This window comes from Tiliqua scincoides, chromosome 7 (assembly GCF_035046505.1).
Source record: "Tiliqua scincoides isolate rTilSci1 chromosome 7, rTilSci1.hap2, whole genome shotgun sequence".
NCBI lineage: Eukaryota > Metazoa > Chordata > Lepidosauria > Squamata > Scincidae > Tiliqua > Tiliqua scincoides.
Window position 1 is genome coordinate 26,541,105 of NC_089827.1, and position 18,997 is coordinate 26,560,101.

The 18,997-nt window shown below is 40.2% G+C and overlaps 1 protein-coding gene across 4 annotated transcripts in view; it reads left to right on the forward strand.

The window, feature by feature from the left end:
- The window catches only part of KMT2E (lysine methyltransferase 2E (inactive)), a 76,036-nt gene extending 57,914 nt beyond the window's left edge, over nt 1–18,122 (forward strand). For 3 of the 4 annotated variants that reach the window (XM_066633700.1, XM_066633702.1, XM_066633703.1), the window contains 11 exons: nt 2,246–2,410; nt 3,084–3,395; nt 4,143–4,397; nt 4,550–4,694; nt 7,675–7,928; nt 8,547–8,603; nt 10,481–11,050; nt 13,257–13,546; nt 14,918–15,006; nt 15,212–15,303; nt 16,499–18,122. In XM_066633700.1, the coding sequence (XP_066489797.1) occupies nt 2,246–2,410; nt 3,084–3,395; nt 4,143–4,397; nt 4,550–4,694; nt 7,675–7,928; nt 8,547–8,603; nt 10,481–11,050; nt 13,257–13,546; nt 14,918–15,006; nt 15,212–15,303; nt 16,499–18,022 (3,753 nt within the window). In that variant the 3' untranslated portion in view covers nt 18,023–18,122. The remainder of the gene's footprint in view (nt 1–2,245; nt 2,411–3,083; nt 3,396–4,142; nt 4,398–4,549; nt 4,695–7,674; nt 7,929–8,546; nt 8,604–10,480; nt 11,051–13,256; nt 13,547–14,917; nt 15,007–15,211; nt 15,304–16,498) is intronic. The other variant, XM_066633701.1, reaches the window with a different exon arrangement.
- The last annotated feature ends 875 nt before the right edge of the window (nt 18,123–18,997 follow it).

Consider the following 18,997-nt stretch of genomic DNA (forward strand, 5'->3'; position numbering starts at 1 on the left):
CTGCCTATTAGTAAGAGAGGGAATAGTGCTCAGGGGAGATGGACTGAAGTGCAGCTGGAAGATATTTACTGACGAACATCATAAGGGGTTGGTTGGGGGGAGAAACAGGACACATCTCTTGCTGTTGTGCCAGAACAAAGAGAAAACAATGTCAAGGAAGGTGATCTCTGAGGCTGATAGTGCTTCAGCTTTATCCAGCTGGGCATAAGAGCTGTTTGCTGGAGCGCTGAAGGCCTTCAGTAAAGGATGCATTCCCCAATCCATGAAAGCCTAGCCTTCCCCATCAGTACAGCACCACTTACAAATATGTTTTTAAGTTTGCCCTCCTGAAGCTTTGTTTAGGTCACATGGGCCGGTTCCTGTGTGCAGACCCTAGTTACAGTGGACATTTTGTTTGATTCCTTATAGTGTGATACCATCTCTCCCTGGAACATATGACATTACTTCTCATCATTTGAAACATCCCTGATAGCTCAGCGATGATTTACTTTCATTTTTCTTTTCACTCTGTTGACTTAACTCTGAAAGAGTGATAAGTTAGAATGAAGACTCATTAGAATTGGATCCATGAATGCAGGGATCTGGTGAGTTACTGGTGCTGCTCCAAGTCCTGTTGCAATCCCCAAGCCTTAATATTATTTGTTCCTCAGACAGTGTTATTGCTAAACAAAAATGGTCACATTGCTGCTATTATTATTGAATGAAGACAGAAAATGCTATGTCATTCTTAAATGAAAATTAGGGTGAGACAGGTTTCTAGGACATTAACAGTGAAGAATAGCCAGTGTCCATTACAAGATGTTATGATGTATATTTTAATATGTACATCACCTTGAATATATTTATCATAGAAATGTGGGGTATAACTACTTAAGTAAGATGCAATCATCTTCAAGTTCAGCATTTTTCCTGGTTTGAGAGTCAGTAGGTGTCAGTGTTTCATGTGTTACTAGTATGCCAAATTACCTGTTGGCAACCTTCAGTCTTGAAATTAGATACATGCAATTTATGTCCAAGATGTGAAAACCTCACACACCAATATTGCAGATAAACTTTTGTAGTATCTTTAGATGCTGACACAGTAAGCAGAGCTTGAGCTCAAACTTGCTCTTTTTGGTTCATCAGAAGTATCATTATTAGGGCCATCCTCTTCTGTCTGAGCTGGAGAAATCTTAAAATGTTTGTTTTTCTATCTGTACAGGTATAACCTAATTATCCACAGATTTTTAACCTGCGGTTTTATCTCAACATAAGAATCCTTTAAAGGAAAAAAGTCGTTTAACAAAGGGCAGCAGGCTGACAATTCATCATTCTCTCTCCAGGTGCTTAGAAAGCTTCCTTCCAAGGCAAATGACCCCCCCCCCCCGAGCATGTGAAAGAAAGATAATCACTTTGCATTCCTTCCCAGTGCTGTGCACTGGGTAAAGGGAGGGTTCGCTGGCTTGCAGTGAAGCCTTTCTAAGCACCTGGAGAGAGACTGATTGCTTGCTTGTCTGCCTAATGACTGTCTCACATCACAGAGGTCAGCAAGACTGTTTTTAAATTGCCTAGCAAAGGGACATTGTTTTTTAAAATGGATGTGCTTTAATGGGATTTTTGCCATCCTTGTGAGTTCTGGAAACGGAACCCTGCGAATGTCAAGACTCCTGTACGGGTTTACCCTTTAATCTGGCTGAGCTGAAGTTAAATTACTCTGTTGCTAATTTCAAATATAAATGTTTATAAAATATATTTTTAAAAAGTCAGACAGAAAAGGAAAGCATTGTTCCATTTCAGACATATACACTATTCACAAACTGTTGCTTAGTTGTGAAAATAACTATATTGCTTAAAAATTTGATGTAATATAATTTTAACATACCAGTCTGTTTTCATTTATACATGCAGCAGTTTTTCTTCTGTTGAGAGTATTTGAAGTGCTTTTGTAGTGTAAAGTTAAATAAGCTACTTGAATTTTAATTCTGGTTACTGTTGTTACCTCTTTAACGAATTCCACTAAGTCGTTTGCACAACAGTTTGTTGGTATATGTGGTGATGGTTCTGTTTTCTTTTGCTCAGAGTTTTAAAATGCAAGTCATTCTTGGGAGTTGGAACGTTGCTTTATATTTTAAGCATTCTGATTCTGTAACTTGTTTTTCTAGATTTTGACTTTTGCATAAACTACTAATATTTCCTATACCTTTTAGATTAAGTCACTATCTTAGGTATTAACTACATAAAAATTTAATGTTGTTAAATTCTTCAGACCAGAGAAGAACGCAAAATGGAAGCCATCCTTCAAGCTTTTGCCAGACTAGAAAAAAGAGAAAAAAGAAGAGAGCAAGCTTTGGAAAGGATCAGTACTGCAAAAACTGAAGTAAAATCTGAGTGCAAGGATACACAGATCATTAATGATGCAGAATTTGTTCAGGTAGTTGCATGCAGTTATATTAAGTATAGAGAGTAAACATCCAAAGTTATCTAATGCCCTCTTTCATTTGAGCAAGCTTATGTGATAACATTTTACAACCATAATATTAAGGTAACCACTTCTGTATGATGCTATTTAATTTTATTGAGGCTTTCATTGACTTGAAAGGAGTCATGTACTGTTACACAAACATGAAAACAATCCCTTCTGAAATCTTACTTGGACAGTTTGCATACCATTTAAAGAAGACTGTTCCCAAGTAATGCTTATGCTACTGGATGTAGGTAACACACACACCCCGTCTCCAGAATACTGAAATGTATTTATTACAGGAAAAGTATAGTATTTATTACTATTATTTATATTTATATTATTTATTATTTATATTATTTATTACTATTATTATTATAGTATTTATTACAGGAAAAGTATAGTATTTATTACAGGAAAAGTTGCTTTTTTGAAAATATTTGCCATGTCCTATTGCAGCCAGAGCTGTTGCACTACATCTGACACAGAAGTTGAGTAATAGATTTCTTAAAAGCAAGAGTTTTATTTATTTTAATCAGAAAAAAATTCCAGCATAAGTTGTTCCTTATATCTGTGGAAGTCTTTTTCCACAGTTGTGGAAAATTTCACATGCAATTTACTTTGTGTTATATGTACTATACAGGAACCATCAAAGGAGGAAACTGCCAGCAAACCAACCCCTGCCAAAGTAAACAGGACGAAACAGAGAAAGAGCTTCTCTCGGAGCAGAACTCATATTGGGCAACAGCGGAGACGGCATAGAACTGTTAGCATGTGTTCAGATATTCAACCATCCTCTCCTGATGTAGAAGTTAATTCACAGCACAATGAACCTGAAAACACTGTACTCGCAGCTGAACCAGAAACACCAGAGACAACTGTTGCTGAAATAGTTACTGAACCAGAAGTCCCAGCACTTAATAAATGCCCTACTAAATATCCTAAAACAAAAAAGGTATGTGTATTTCCACAGTTAAAGTTATTCTTCTCTGAAGCAAGACCTCATTAAAGAGGACTAACTTTCTCTCTTCACCTGCACAGATTCCCTTTTCCCCTAGGGAAAATCAAGTGAATCGGAAGACTGATTCTCTGAAAGGAAACTCTTGGTGGGATTTGGCTCCTCCTGTTAAGAAAGGGGTTGTCAGAACCCCATACTTGGAGGGGTTCCTATAGGGCTTGTGACAGTATTATTACCATTCTTATTCCTTGGCTTTTGAGCATTCTATGCACCAGGAGGGCTTTGTAGATGACTTTGTGTTCATTATTTCCATCCAGCCCCCCCTTTTGTTTGTTTTGTTTGTTAGCTGTAGTAAAAGAATCTTTGACCTTGCAGACCAAAATAAAGACCATAACATTTTGGCACAAATTTGGCACTTTTTAGGATTTGGCATAAAAACAACTTATTTACTATCTATCTTACCTTGATGCAGTTTCTTCTTCAATTACCAATTAAAATATGCAGAATTAAATTTTAATCCTACATAGAGGTTAAATCAGAACTTATTTAATTGAACTAAACTGAAGTTGTTTCAAGTACTTTCAGTAATTAAAAAATATTTACACTGTGGACTGTAAGGAATAAGTGAGCTTCATTGGGCAAGTGAGTATCTTGCATGATCCTGAATATGTTCTTTATGTGCAGTTGGTAACATTTACGTAAGGAAAGATTTTACAATGTTGACTTTCTTCTCTCTTTGTTTAGCACTTGGTGAATGAGTGGTTAAGTGAAAAGAATGAGAAGACCGGAAAACCAACAGACAGCCTTTCAGAAAGGCCACTACGTATAACAACAGATCCTGAAGTTTTAGCTACACAGCTGAATTCTTTACCAGGCCTTACTTACAGCCCACATGTATATACTACTCCTAAGCACTATATTCGTTTTACATCCCCATTCCTGTCTGAAAAGAGGAGGCGAAAAGAACCTGTGGAAAACATTATTGGCTCATGCAAGAAGGTAACATGCCCTCTTAAAGTGTCTTCCTTTTGAAATTGACGCAGATAGCTCATTTAGTTCACATTAATGAATAGTGAAAACGGATCCAACTTGGATTTTTACAGTATAGTTAACTGATTTTAATCATATAAAAATGATTTTATTTTTTGTAGCGTTGGTTGAAGCAAGCTTTGGAAGAGGAAAACACAGTAGTTGTAGATAGATTTAATTCACCATCTCATGAAAGATCTAGAAGTCCTGCGATCAATGGTGAAAGTAGAAGTCCCTTGTTGCTGAATGACAGCGGTTCCTTACCAGGTGAAATTTTATTTTCCATGTACCTCACATTAAAAGAATATGAGTTTCAAATAGAGGGCCAAGTGGACAGCATTCATTTGCATTGACTGTTAATGATTAGTGACTTATTTCTGCGCATGTATGTGTATACACACACACGAATATCTGTGTTGGTATCTACCTGTGTATGGCCAGATATTTCTCTGCTCTGAATTTAGCTGGCACAGAGTAGCCCTTTGTCAGGCTGGGAGGCCCAACGTGGAGCTATGGATCCTGCAGAGCAGGATTTGATTTGGTACATCAAGATGTGGTCACAGTACACGCTGGGACTGGTGGCTGGGTCCTTCTTCATCCAGTTCTGGTTCCAGACACAGCAAAGACCCACAGCAAGCTGAATTCCTGTCAAATGAAAAGGCAGACTGGAGCAGTCAGGTGGGGCAGGGTCCAGTTATAGAGCTCAGTGGATGATCCTGGGCCAGTCAGTTGCTCTCAGCCTAGCTCACCTCACAGGGTTGTTGTGAGAATAAATGGGGTGTGTGTGTGGGGGGGCTAGAACCTTATATACTGCTCTGAACTGTGATATATATTCAGGTCTGAGATGTCTTCATGATTCGTAAATGTTAGCTTTGAAACTGAATGCATATCGTTACCCTCTTTGTAGAACCAAAACAGACATGTGTCTTAAGTTAACAGTTCTTGGATCTAAAACAGGGGTGTCTACACTTTTCAGTATGAGGGCTACATAATATATTTTACGCATGTTCGGGGGCTGAATTTTTTTAAAAATCAGTTTTATAAATACTGTAGAGTGTATGTAAAATTTTTGCCAAGTAATCAAGCTCAAATTATCACTTCACCTTTTCTCCAGGTCAATCAGGGGGCAGAGCTTTTCAACTCTGAAAAGTTTCATTTCTTGCTAAAGCAGGCTCACTAGAAGCAGTGCAGAGATCATTTGTTTCTATAGAAACTTTCCTGGGAAATTCCAGCCAAAGTTAACCTTTTATTCTCCTCCGTTCCCTTTTGCAAATGCTGCTGCAACCTGGTTCCTTTTTGCAAATGCATGCATTTGGCAGAAGTCTTTTTTTCAAGGATGGGATCCTCCTTTCCATTTGAAGCAAAGTCCCAGGCTACAATTCAGTGCACCATTACTTAAGAATAACACCCATGGAAAGCAGTGGGTCTACTTCTGAGTAAAAAGGGTTGCAAATATATGCAGCTGCATCTCTCTGCTGTGAATTGAATTGCACACTCTCAGTTATGTGTTATGGGTTGTATGTTGTATATAGAGCTTCTGGCTTAACACACCAGACACCTTAAAGCTGGGTTTGATTCATGGATCTCCTGCAGTGGTTCCCAACCTTTTTCACTTACATATCCCTTGGCAGCCCATTTCCATAAACTGTACCCTTCATATTAGCAAATCATTTGTAATAATACAAGCCCTCATCTCCTCTCTATGAAAACCCAGACTTCATGTATTCATCACATATTTTCTCTTTTCATCTGTTTGAAGAACAGAAGACTCTGCCTTTGCACTGTTTTGCACCAGAAGTGTGCTGAGAAATTCTGTGTGATTGATCACTTTCCATATTATGTTTCAGCTTTTTTACTGTGCTGGTTTTCAATCACTGGTTCATACATGAATTGATGACCAAAAACTAGCTATTGGTGGGCTTTCACAGCCAACTAGCTACCTCCCTTCCTGCTTTGCTGATACTTGCAAGGCATTCCCGCCTTGCAAGGCATTCTGGAGCACAACCTGCCTTTTTCTACCATTATTCCATTCTTTTTCAAGTACCCCTAAAGGTCCTGTTGAGTGTCCCTGGAAGTACATGAATACCAGGTTGGGAACCACTGTTTTACTGGTCTGTTGTTTACAGTGCACTTACTCTGATAGTGTTTCCAAAAAGGTGGTGAAGACCAGAATTTAAAAAAAATAAAAATGTATCTTAGGATATTTTACTGTGTTTTTAATAGAGACTATAGCTCTTAGGTAACAATTAATGGTAGGTTATTTTTCAGGATCTGGCCTCAGATGAAATCAGACAAAACTATAGTCAGACACCCTCCTAAGTTTAAACGCCCCAACTTATCCGAGGGTCATAGAAAATTCCATGATTTTTGGCTCAGAACCTGCCCTCGCCTTGTCTGTGGGATCAACTTATAGACGGGTGCCTGCGGTGAATGAATAAGCTTTAAATGAAACCTCCTCCTCCATTTCCCCCCTCCTTTCTTCCTATACCAACCTTTCCATCTCACTCCATAAATATCACTACCTTTCCAGGTGAACCTGTCAGCTGGTTGCTATTTTGCTACCCGATCTGCTTTGTTAACTTTTGTGTTAAGTGGGAAATAAATAGAATAATGATGTCAGGACATCTGCCCACCATTTGATTTAAATTTTTCTTGGCCATATAAACTGTGGCCCCACCCCTTTGCCCACACACATGCTCTCTCTCTCTCTCTCTGACTGTTTCCTGGTCTGTGCACTAGGTTCAAAGACTACTTAATGGCTTTTGAAAGGCAAAGGAGACTTTCTCATCACTAAGTGAGGCAGTAAAATGCAGGCTGATCACTGACTCCCCACCTCCTCCACTTCTGCTGGGGTTTCTGCTTTGGGGACTTGGGGAGCCACAGCACTTCAGCAGAATGAGGGCAGACACTGGCCAGATTACAATGAGGAGGCCCTTAGGAGGCCAAGCGGGTGGCCACGTGGTGGGGAAGCGTTGAACATTCTGGCCCGCAGCAACCTGCTGATGCCCCAGGTGACCACAAAGCGTTTCACTGTGGAGTTGCTTCCATGGAAGATTACCCCGAAAGGTTCTGCAGTTACTGGGGGTGTCAGCAGGTTCAGTGCTTCCCTACTACCGTGCCTTAGGCTAGGTAAAATCTTCTGTGGGGGGGATGTGACCTGTAGTTTGGAGACTGCTGATCTAAAGGTGACAGAGTCCATAGTTGTCTTTATGCTTTAATAATTACTAATCCCTCTTTTGAACTGCAGACCTCACAACACCACTAAAAAAACGAAGACTATATCAGCTGTTGGATTCTGCCTATTCAGAAAGCTCTACACCTACTCCTTCTCCATATGCCACACCAACCCATGCTGATCTCTCTGCATCAGATCCATTGTTGTTTGCTACTCCTCCTAGAATAAAAGCAGAAGATGAAACCTGTAGGAATGGCTATAAACCTATTTACTCACCTGTTACACCAGTGGTTCCATGTGTACATGGAAATGCAATGCACTTTGAGGTGAGATTTGCATGTTCTGTGCTCTTTTTAATTTAATTTACATTATTTATACATTAATTTACATCAGTGACTACATTGGTTGATCTTATCATAACTTGGAGGGACTATAACATTAAGTTAGTAACTGCTGCGTTCAAAAACTTCAAAAGTTATCTTTCTGCCTTTTTAATCCTGGAAATTAATTTATTAAAAGATGTTCAGTTTGTCGCTTTAGAGCACTTTGAATTTTCTTCAGAATAATATAATATTAAAGAAGTTAACACAGAATCTATCAAAATCTGTGCTTAAACTGAGCTCTATTATGCAAGCAAACCTGCTGTATAAGCATGGATTTTTCTGTCATTTAGATTGTCTCAAAGTTGCTTAAGAAAGTGGGTAAAGCTTTGCTCATGTGGGAACTAGCATCTTGCTGATCTTACAAACAATTCCAAGTGTGTCACTTGTGTTATAAAGAAATTCTTTGTGCAGTTTTAAACCTAGCATATATTCCAGTTGCAGAGAATGATCAACATACAATTTATATGTTTTGCAGTTTGGAACCATTTTCATTTGTGTTCTATTAAAATAATCCAAAATTATAGTGTTAAAATTCTTCATTCTTAATTTGTTTTGGTTCAGAATATTTCTTCACCAGAAAGTTCCCCAGAAGTTAAGAGGCGAACGTATAATCAAGAGGTAAGGGCATCTAAGCTTATGAGAAAACCCTGATTTGTTCACTTTAGCAACCTTCTTTAAACTGTCAGTGGATTGTATGTTTAGCAGGGATGGGAACTTGAGTCAGATTGACTCAAGTGAGTCACGAAAATCAGCATTTTTCACTGACTTGTGTACTCGAGTTGCGTGCATGGAAGACTCTGCAAAACACTCAAGTATCCCTGACTCGGCACTCGGTCCTCACACATGCAACTCGAGTCTCTCTGTGTCTGGGTGTGCTTGCTTATGTTTTTGCGGCATGAAAAATGTTGTGGAGTCATCATTTAGACCAGGAAAGTGGCAGGGAAGTTCCAGACAGGAGGCAGGGAAGGGTTAGTGTTTTGCTTTTGCATCTGAGCAGGAGGGGGGAAGGCAGAAGTGGGCTCTCTTGCCCATCTCTGAAGGAACCGATGATCATTGGATGAAAGATAGGAGGTCTGCTTTGCTTCTTTGAATGAGGGAGGGCAGGAGGAGGAGCCCAAGCAGGTTCTTGCCCTGGAATTAGCTAGAGAAGCTCAGGGAAAAAGGAGGTGGGGAAGCAGAGGGGGGAAGTTCCTAGAGATCTTGTTTCCCATCGCATGGCTACTGTGAGTTCCGTTGTTACTTGGGGGGGGGGAGGAAGCCCCATTGAATGACCAGCAGCAGAGGGACTACTTCTGAGTACAGCTGCAAAGGATTGGGTCATCCTGTGTGCTGCACATGACCCTCCTCCCTTTTGCTGCTTCTGTTCCCTGCTCTCTCACAGTCCATCCCACTCCTTTCTGCCTTTTTTACAGCTGTATTGGGGCAGCAGGGGAGTGGTTGAAGAGAACTCTGACACGCGCACACACACACAAGAGCAGCAGCTCCATTTTTTCTGCACCTTACATGTGTATCAAAAAGACTTGTCACTTGAGTCTTTGAGTTGCAAAAATGCTCCAGGCGATTCGGAAAATGTCCACTTTAGGACTCATTTTGACTTGAGATACGGGGGCGAAGACTCATGACTTGACTTGAGTCAAGCCATGCTGGATTTGTCCATCCCTGATATTTAATTAGTCATGACTTAAAAAAAAATATTCATAGCTAAGTCCCATTGATTTCAATGACAAGATAATTTCAGTAAACTTAAGATGCAACCCAGTAACATATGGGCAAATAGGTTTTTGTGGAAATGCAGTCATTTATTTTAAAAAAAATTTTATATTACAAAATTAGCCTGTTGTAATTTTTAAAGCATTGTTTTAGTATTAAGCATATAGAGAGTATTTTATAAGAAACAATTCAAAGATATAAAATTTTTTATATAAGCTGTGAAACAGTAGTAATGACAAGATTTGTTAATTCACTGGTCTAAAAATTTGTATCTCAGGAAGACATTTCAACTGATACCACATTCTGTTATCCACATGTTTTCAACAACTTCACAATCTTCCACTGCCTAATTGATGGGATATCTTTTATCCGCTACCGGGCTATTAAAATCCTTACCACTAAAAAAATAAAATAAAATCTATTTTATTAAATTTATTAATAAAATAAAAAATAAATCTGATTGATCTTGGGTATCAAACCCAGTTCTTCCAAATAGCTCAGTGTCACCACTATGAGGTCTACCTGTACCTCAGTTCTCATAACTTCTATTATTTTCCCAATATTTGGTTCGAGCAGGTTTGTAAGAATGGGCACACACCCTACATTCCTGTCGCATTACGAACAATTAGACATTTTTGTAATCTTCATGCCATCAAATGTCAACATGTGAATATTCTCAAAATGTTTTCAATTAAGTGGATTCACAGGAACATTTTCATCCCCCTTTCCAGTATGTCCCTCCAAATATTGTCAGTTACATTTTGATGATTTCCTTCTTTATGTAGGGATATGACCGGCCATCATCGGCAATGATAGCACTCAACTCATTCAGAAATTCCAACCTAACTGAAATGTGCCTGCAAGAAATAAAGACTATTGGATATTCCAGTCCAAGGAGTAGGACTGATGGCACCAGGCAGTGCTCCGGAGAAAAAGAAACAGCCTCAGACCTCCAGTTGGGACTCGAAGCAATTGAGCAAAGTGCCCTGCATAAGCCCCTGGATGCCCCCTGCCATGAAAGGACTGATTCAAGCAGCCAACTAGAAACTGCCCACTGTGGACGGGGAACAGTTTACTCTACCTGGGTAAAAAGTCCCGATAGGACAGGTGTAAACTTCTCAATGAATTCTAATTTGAGGGACTTAACTCCTTCACACCAGTTGGAGGTAGGAGGTGGATTCCGAATAAGTGAGTCAAAGTGCCTGATTCCAGATGATGCTAGAGGCATGTTCATGGAAGCACCTGTATTTTGTACTTCTGAAGATGGACTTGTGGCTGGCTTTGGAAGGACTGTCATTAGTGACAACTTGATGGATGGAAATTGCACACCCCAGAATCCTCCGCAAAAGAAAAAGGTTATAAGCTTCAGCCTAATTCACTTCTTTAATACTCTGTGCAAGAAAAAGTTGACAAGGAACCCCTATTCACTTAAACTTTTGTTCTGCTTTGAAATGAATTACGACTACTTTTTATAGATGTTATCAAACTTTCTCAAGGCACATCTTAATTTGGCCTTAAGGATAGCCATTTTAAAAAGTAGTAAAAAGTCATTTCCAAACTAGCATCCAAAGGAGGTTATGAAGTGTAAGTACAGTTGAAGCCAGGTAAATATGTACACTTTAAGAGTGAGTAAATTAATTTGGCTGTTCAGGTTGTAATCACTTCATTACAAAAGCTTTTCGATAATATCATTAAAATAGGCTCAGTTAATGGAATAGTTTATACAGGGGATAGAATGTACCCTGGGATTCGGTTGAATCAATTGTTGTTAGGCTATATCAAGGCACCAATTGTAGCAGCCCCATGTGAATGGTCTGTAAACAAATGTACTAATTCCTGTGATGTTGACAGCAAGTTTTTTAGCTCCCCTAATTTCATGTGTTACTAATTTTGTATCAATGTGTATATTTTAACAAAGCTAAAGTCAGGCTAGTATAGCTGTAAAAGCAAAAGATTGATGTTTTGCTTATGTAGAACATAGGATCCTTTAAAGAGACTTGAAAAATTAAAAATAACCAACGCTGATGAAATATTTAAGTGAAATAAGATTTGAGTGTCTGAAGTAGAAGAATCAGATACTATAGTATTGTTAAAGCTAAGCAGGTGTGTATCTGATCAGTGTTTGCATTGTATACTCCACATTTTACATTCTGAGCCTCCCCTTAGAACAGATAGATACAGGTAGAAATAACACAGTACCAGCAAGAAAATAATTGCCAGGACAGTAGCTTGGAATCCTTGTTTCTGTGAGTGAAGTTCCGTTTCCAGCAGAGGGCTTTCCTACTTCCCCCTTTTTGCTGTTGCTTCTTGCATTTCTGAGGGTTGGGGACCCTCCAGAATGATACAAGTTACATAGGGGCTTCGGTATTTAAGGCCAAAGACTGCTGCTTGCCCAACGTCACATTTTGAGTCTAATCTGCTGTCTCTTAGCTAGAAAGCTAAGCTAGCACAGATGTGCCAAACATTTTAAGCTGTAGGAATTGCATCTTGTTGGTCCTATAAGTGACAAATGTAGGTGAGGTAAAGCTATTAATTTGTATCTGCTTGATGTTTCCTATGTTCTTGCTGTCAGTCTGCCTCTTAAGACTCCCACACACTGACATTGTTTTGGCTGTAAAGCAGTTTGGCTCTAGAGTTGCACCTTGTTCTAGAGCATAAAGTCCAGCAGAAAAACAGAGTTTTTGTATGTAAAATATAGCAATATAGAACAATTACATTGGCTCAAAAGGTATTCTGTCACATGGAAGGCATCTTCCGCACAAAGGAAGGTCACTGCACACCTCACACTCAAGTGTTATACAAGGACGGTAAAACTAATCCAAGTAGGATGATCTGTTTGCAGATTTTTTGCAGCAGTGTGCAGATTTGTGCAGATTTGTGCAGATTTGTGCAGATGCACAAGTATTGTGGAACAGTGCTAGCTACTAGTTTCCTTTTTCTCACAGTTGAATCCAGTCTTTTTCCTCATTCCCTGTTGGTGGTTAACTTTACTCAAAAAGCAGTAGGTATGTTGTAAACATGAGAGGATAGCCTTATCTCAGTGTTTCTCAATGTTTGTCCTCTACTGTACCACTTCACATGATCCACCTATTTGAAGTACCACCAGAAGTAACTGGCAATGACCTCATGAACAGTTACTTCTAGGGTGGGAGGCCAAATACAACATTATCAAGACCAGTAAGAGGCTCAGGATGGATGGGAGGGCTTTTTCGAGCACAGAAAAGCATGCTTTGGAGCATTGCCTGCCGAGCTGAGCCTCCTACCACTTTTTGTTGTATTCCATTCCTGGTCTCACTGCTGGGTGGCAGGGGTCCCGAGGTCCTGCAAGTACCACCAGACACCACCTCAAGTACCACTGGTACAACCATACCACTGGTTGAGAAACACTGCCGTATCTTGTTGCAACATGATTATCTCAATAAGTGGCCCATGTTTGAAACCAAATCCATGTGTGTTAGAGATAAGAGAAACTGTATGTTTATTTCATGTGCCAAGAAATCTCGGGAAAATTGGAAACAAGCCCTAAGAATAGTAGAACATTCTCAATTCTTCCTTCTGCAGGTGTCGCTTCTAGAATATCGCAAGAGGCAACGAGAAGCTAGAAAAAGTGGCTCTAAGGCAGAAAGCTTTTCCCTTATTACTATGTCACCATACACAGCTAGTGGAGGAACCAGTGGTGCCACTGATGGGTATAACAGCAGTGAAAATGGGGAGCAAGCTGAGAGGGAGCACTCAGCTAGCTTTCCTTTACCATTACCAGCCACTGATTATAGTGTGACTTCAGAAGAAACAGAAAACTCTTCTCCATCAAAAGAAGGTTCAAGTGAGAAAAATGATCCTGAGGTTCAATGGTAAGCCCTTAAGAAAGTGCTTGGATTAGTAAAATGATAAAGAGATGTTTGAACACACTCTGAATAAAGGCAAGACCTTCAAAATATGATGGGACCATTTCAGAGCCAATAAACTGCCAAGGTAGATTTGCTCTATGTGGTTGGCTGATGACAGGTATGCCATACCTGTCAGGCAGATAAAGATATTTAAGTCTTTTGGTGTATTTTTGGATCATGTTACTTGTAAGAGGAAACACATGGTTCAGTCTTTAATAATGCACATCTCCAGGAATCTTTCTGGATGGATCCTACTCTTTGTGATTCTACAACCTGTGCAGGGAAGCTAAATGATTAAACAATGAGTTCAGATTCATAAATAGTTCCTAACTGTCCAGTTCAGACACTAGCTTTGAAAACTGGCTTTGTAACCAATTGAATCCAAATTCATTTCATGCAGATCAGTGTGATAGTTTTGTGTAGGCTTTGTAGCTCCCCATGGCTATAATGACTTGAGATGTTACTTTATTATGCAATATCACCACATTCTCCATTAATTAATTGCTAACGAGGCTATATCAATAAGTTACAACTCCCAGTCCTGTAATTCTCCCCCTCAGAGGTCCCTTTGCTTCCCTCTGTAAGGTTGGATCAAAGAGGCCAACCCCAAAAGAACTTCCAGAATACTGGTTTGAAACTATTCATAGATGTGGATGTTGTGGTAGTCTGTTACAGCTCAAGTTCCAGACAACCCAGATTATTATTATTATTATTATTATTATTATTATTATTATTATTATTATTATTATTATTATTATTGACAGTATTTATATACCGCACTTAAATGAAAAGTTCACAAAGTGGTTTACAGAGAAAGTAAAATAACTAATTTTAGTTAATTATCAGTACCAAGTTCCATGAAAAAATAACACTGTAGACTTTGTCTAGGTTCCATTCCACCTGCTTTTGAGAAGTTTGAATTTCAGATCTGAATTAGGGATATTACCTTTACCTAAAAATTGTCAGTGTAGATTTGGCTGAATTACCAGACTTCAGGGCCAACAGTCCACCAAATGTTTAGGCCTCTGCTGATCCGCATCTTCCACTATTTTGCCTCCAGAATGTGTCAGACCTTCCTTTGTCCTTGATTTCATATTGGAGACAAACTTTATTTTACAAATGGTATAATCCACTCTATAGACTGGCCCAGGTCATTGTACCCTGTTAAGTACCACATATATGCACCAAAATTTGCATCTTACCCAAAGGCGCTGAATTGCTTCCAGACTGTTTTAATTCCAGGGGAGATTATATTGTAGCTTACAGAGGGTATAATGTTCCTTTGTGCATATTTAAAAGAACAAATACATGTTTACAACTTATTTTGTTTTGAAGGACTGCTTCAACTTCAGTGGAGCAAGTGAGGGAGCGAAGTTATCAGCGAGCTTTGCTTCTTAGTGACCATAGGAAAGACAAAGACAGCGGTAAGAAATCCTGTGGCTGCTTCTGAAAGCACTTTCACTCATTTCTAGTAGTGTTGCAGGGTGGCAGGCTTGCTTCAGTAGCTGCTCTTCATGACCCAGTATTATATCTATGCTTCTGATTTCTGCTGATTTCGAGAATTAAGTGAATGACAGAGGTGGTTTTAAGCACAGAATACCTTTATGCAATTGGTTTTTTTTATTGTAGACCCTGATCCTGAAAATTCTGAGCCCACAAGTGAATGTCCGTCCCCAGATACTTCTCTGAAGACTTGCAGGAGCCCTTCCAAAGTGAGCAAGGTACTTCTATACATCAGTAATACCAAGTTAGTGAATGCATGGCTTGAACCTCCCTCCATCACTCCAGGTCCCTGCAAACTGACATTTATGTTCAAAATTTAGGGAGAGCGCACCCATGGACAGAGGCCATATAATGATGATAAATCAAACTTAACACTTATATAGCACTTTTAGAGTGTGCAACACACTGTGCATGCATTGTCTCGACTTACAACAACCCTGTAAGCTAAGTATTACTGACCCCATACTGCAGCTGGCAAGCTAGGGCTAAGAGGGAGTGGCTTGCCTAAGGCCTTCTAGTTTATTGCAGAGAACAGATTTGAACTGGGAAGTTCTCTTGACTCAAAGCTCAGTCTCTGCAAGGCTTTACACCCAAACCCTTTACACAAGGTGCTGGAGACAAATACTGGAATACGATCACCATCATGTCTTGCTTAGCAGCTGTCAGACACAGAAAGCTGTACGAGATGGATCTAATGTTTAGCATCCATGTAAAAAGTTACAATCCTGCATATATACAAGTATGTAATTGGGAAGGATCATCTTGACTGCAGAAGTGTCTTATTTAAAATGAATCAGGACCCCAAAGCTTTCTTTTAAATTAAACACCTCTACAGGAGGTACAGTTGCTAATCTGCTGGCTAATTACTTGCAATTACACACTTGTCAGCAGTAGCAAGTGTGTGCAGGGGGGTTTCACTGTTTCTCTTGTTCCCTTCCAGTGCTGCCCTCTGTCCACAGGAGGCAAAATTTATGGTTTCAAAGTTCCCATTTCCCTGTAGTTCTCAGAAGACTTATTTGCAACAACCCCAGTAACCATCTGCTGAGTTAAACAAATACAGCATTACTTGGTATGGTAACGGGACTGAATGCACTAAGCCAGCTCTGCATTGCTTGTGTGGCTCTAATGAAGTGTGGCAAGTAGCAAGACACATTACCCACAAACACTTAGAGAGGTTGGAACCTCAATTTCCAATGGAAAGATGGGGAGGGGTCTGAATTTTTAATTTGCTTTCACAGGTGTCCTATGGTACAGAGCTGCTTTTGCCATTTCATAGAGAGCAGCCTACTTCTCCCACAGGAGAGAAATTATTTTTCAAGCAAGCCAATACACTGTTAGAAAAAACTTTGAGACATATGGCTGGGTTTTCAACACAAGGCATGTCAATATTCACTCTTCTTTTTCTTAACGTAGCCGCCTTCACCAAGTCCTGCAGTTCCTGCTCAGTCTCTGGGGAAAACACCCACCAAGCAGGAGCCCCAGTGGGAGGCTGCAGCAGCTACGCCAGAAGCTGAGAACACAACTCACCCGAAACCTGACCAGGTGCAGAAACCGCTGACAAACAACGCTGAAGCACTTTCAAAAAACCATCCATCCCAGCCCCATCTCCGTAGCACGGCAGAGCAGCTCACGCACTCGCAAAAACTGCCTTCTACCCCATTGAAGCTACATTGTCCCCCTTCACCTCATGTAGAAAATCCTCCAAAATCCTCTACTCCACACCCACCTGTACAGCATGGCTACCTGTCACCAAAGCCTCATTCGCAACAATTGGGATCGCCATACCGACCTCACCATCCTCAGTCACCTCAAGTTGGAACACCTCAAAGAGACTCTCATAGAAATTTTTATGCGGCAACGCAGAACCTTCAGCCTAGTACCCAACAGCAGCCCAGTGCAGCCCTCTTTTCCCAAACATCTTCAGTATCTTTCAATCAGTTCCACCAACAAAATTTGAACACCACTGCCCCCCCTCCGCCACCACCACCACCCCCTTCCTCTACTTACTATCAAAACCAGCAGCCCCCCTCAGGAAACTTTCAAAATTATAGTCAGTTAAAAAGTAGCATAGCACCCCAACAGACTGTATTTCCCTCTGGACCAAATCAAGCACTTGCTGGTACAACGTGCCAGCAGCCAGTTTCAGGGCACCATGTAAGCAGTGGGCATTTTTTGCAATCTCAGACTCCCAGTATTCACCACCAGACTCCAGCAGTTGCTGCTCCTCCACCACCACCACCACCACCACCACCTGCGCCAGGACCACATCTTGTGCAGCAGCAAAGTTCTCATCAGCAGCATGCCGTGGCGCACGTCGTAGGGCCTGTGCATGCAGTAGCAGTGGCTCCTGGGTCACACATACATTCTCAAGCTGCTGGTCATCATCTGCCACCACCTCCGCCTCCTCCTGGCCCTCTTCCTCACCACCATTCTACTCACGCCACAACAGCTCACCAAGGTTTGCAAGCACAACACCAGCATGTAGTAAATTCAGCGCCGCCGCCGCCACCACCGCCGCCACCACCCCCCTCCAGCGTTTTAGGCTCTGGGCATCACACAGCATCAGCGCAAGGATTGCATCATCCATCTCATCAGGGCCCCCCACTTTTTCCTTCAAGTGCTCACTCAGCGGTATCTTCTTACCCATCACAACCTCCACACCACACACCTTTGGGACCTGGCCCTCAGCATCAGCCTGCTGGAACAGGACCTCACTGTTCACTCCCCAGTCAAGGTCCTCACATCCAGCCTCAAGGACCAAACAGTATTCCTGCACCTACTGCTTCAGGGTTCTGTCCTCATCCTGGCTCTGTCACCCTTCCACATGGGGTGCAAGGACCTCAGCAGGCATCTCCAGTGCCTGGACAAATACCTATTCACAGAGCACAGGTGCCGCCAACGTTTCAAAACAATTATCATGGGTCAGGGTGGCATTAAAATGGACCCTTTGCTTCTAAACATTTTAAAAATGTTCTGTAAAAACTGTATATTTCATATGTACCTATTCAAGGTACTTTTTAAAGCTTGTACATGGATACTTTGTATAAAAGACACCAGTGCGTGCGCGCTTGCTCTGTCATTGTATTCTTTCCATTTTTGCTTTTAAAAATTCCTGAAACTGTGCTATTGAGCCAGTATTAGGCATTTTTTATTTTGTATGTGAACATTCCAGCTGTTTGTTCTGGCAGTAGATTTGATGCTGCATAACTTTAAATTTTATTGTTGCAGTTAAATTCATTTAGTGAATGTTTTCTATTTACTTTTTATACATATTGTAATTAAAATAAGTACACAACTAAGTGACGGCACTAACAGGTTTTTCATCTTCTGTCAACAATTTGTGTGCATATAGATAGAAAATGCAATACAGATTTTTATAGTTTGGTGTGGACATGACTCTTATTTCAAGTTATTTGCAGACATTGTAATTTAATGTATAGATTGTTTCTTATGTCTCTGACAAGTGCTGTAAATACTGTTTCTTTTGCGTGTAAAACTGCTTAGTGCTTCTCATTTGATATAGTATTGTACATACAAGTCTTTTGCAAAAGCGTGTGATCTTTGTGGAAGTAGTACAGTATATGAACATTAATTTTTTTAATATACTGTCACATTGCAGCACTGGTTGGGCATTTTAATTCATGTTAATAAATCACAATTATGTCAGTTTTAACAACTTGTCCTAAAGTTGCTGTTCTAGAAAAATTAGATTAAAATGACACTACATTTTGAGAAAATCCTAATTGTAGAGAAACATAATATGGTATTATGCAAGTCACTGCTTGCATCCTAACTACCCCAACATCTTTGTCTAATAAGGGAGGGGAGTATGTTTTTCCTCCCTGTCAACAAAACCATCTAATGTATCTTCTTACTTTTGTATGTCTAAAAAAGATCCATACCATGGGACAT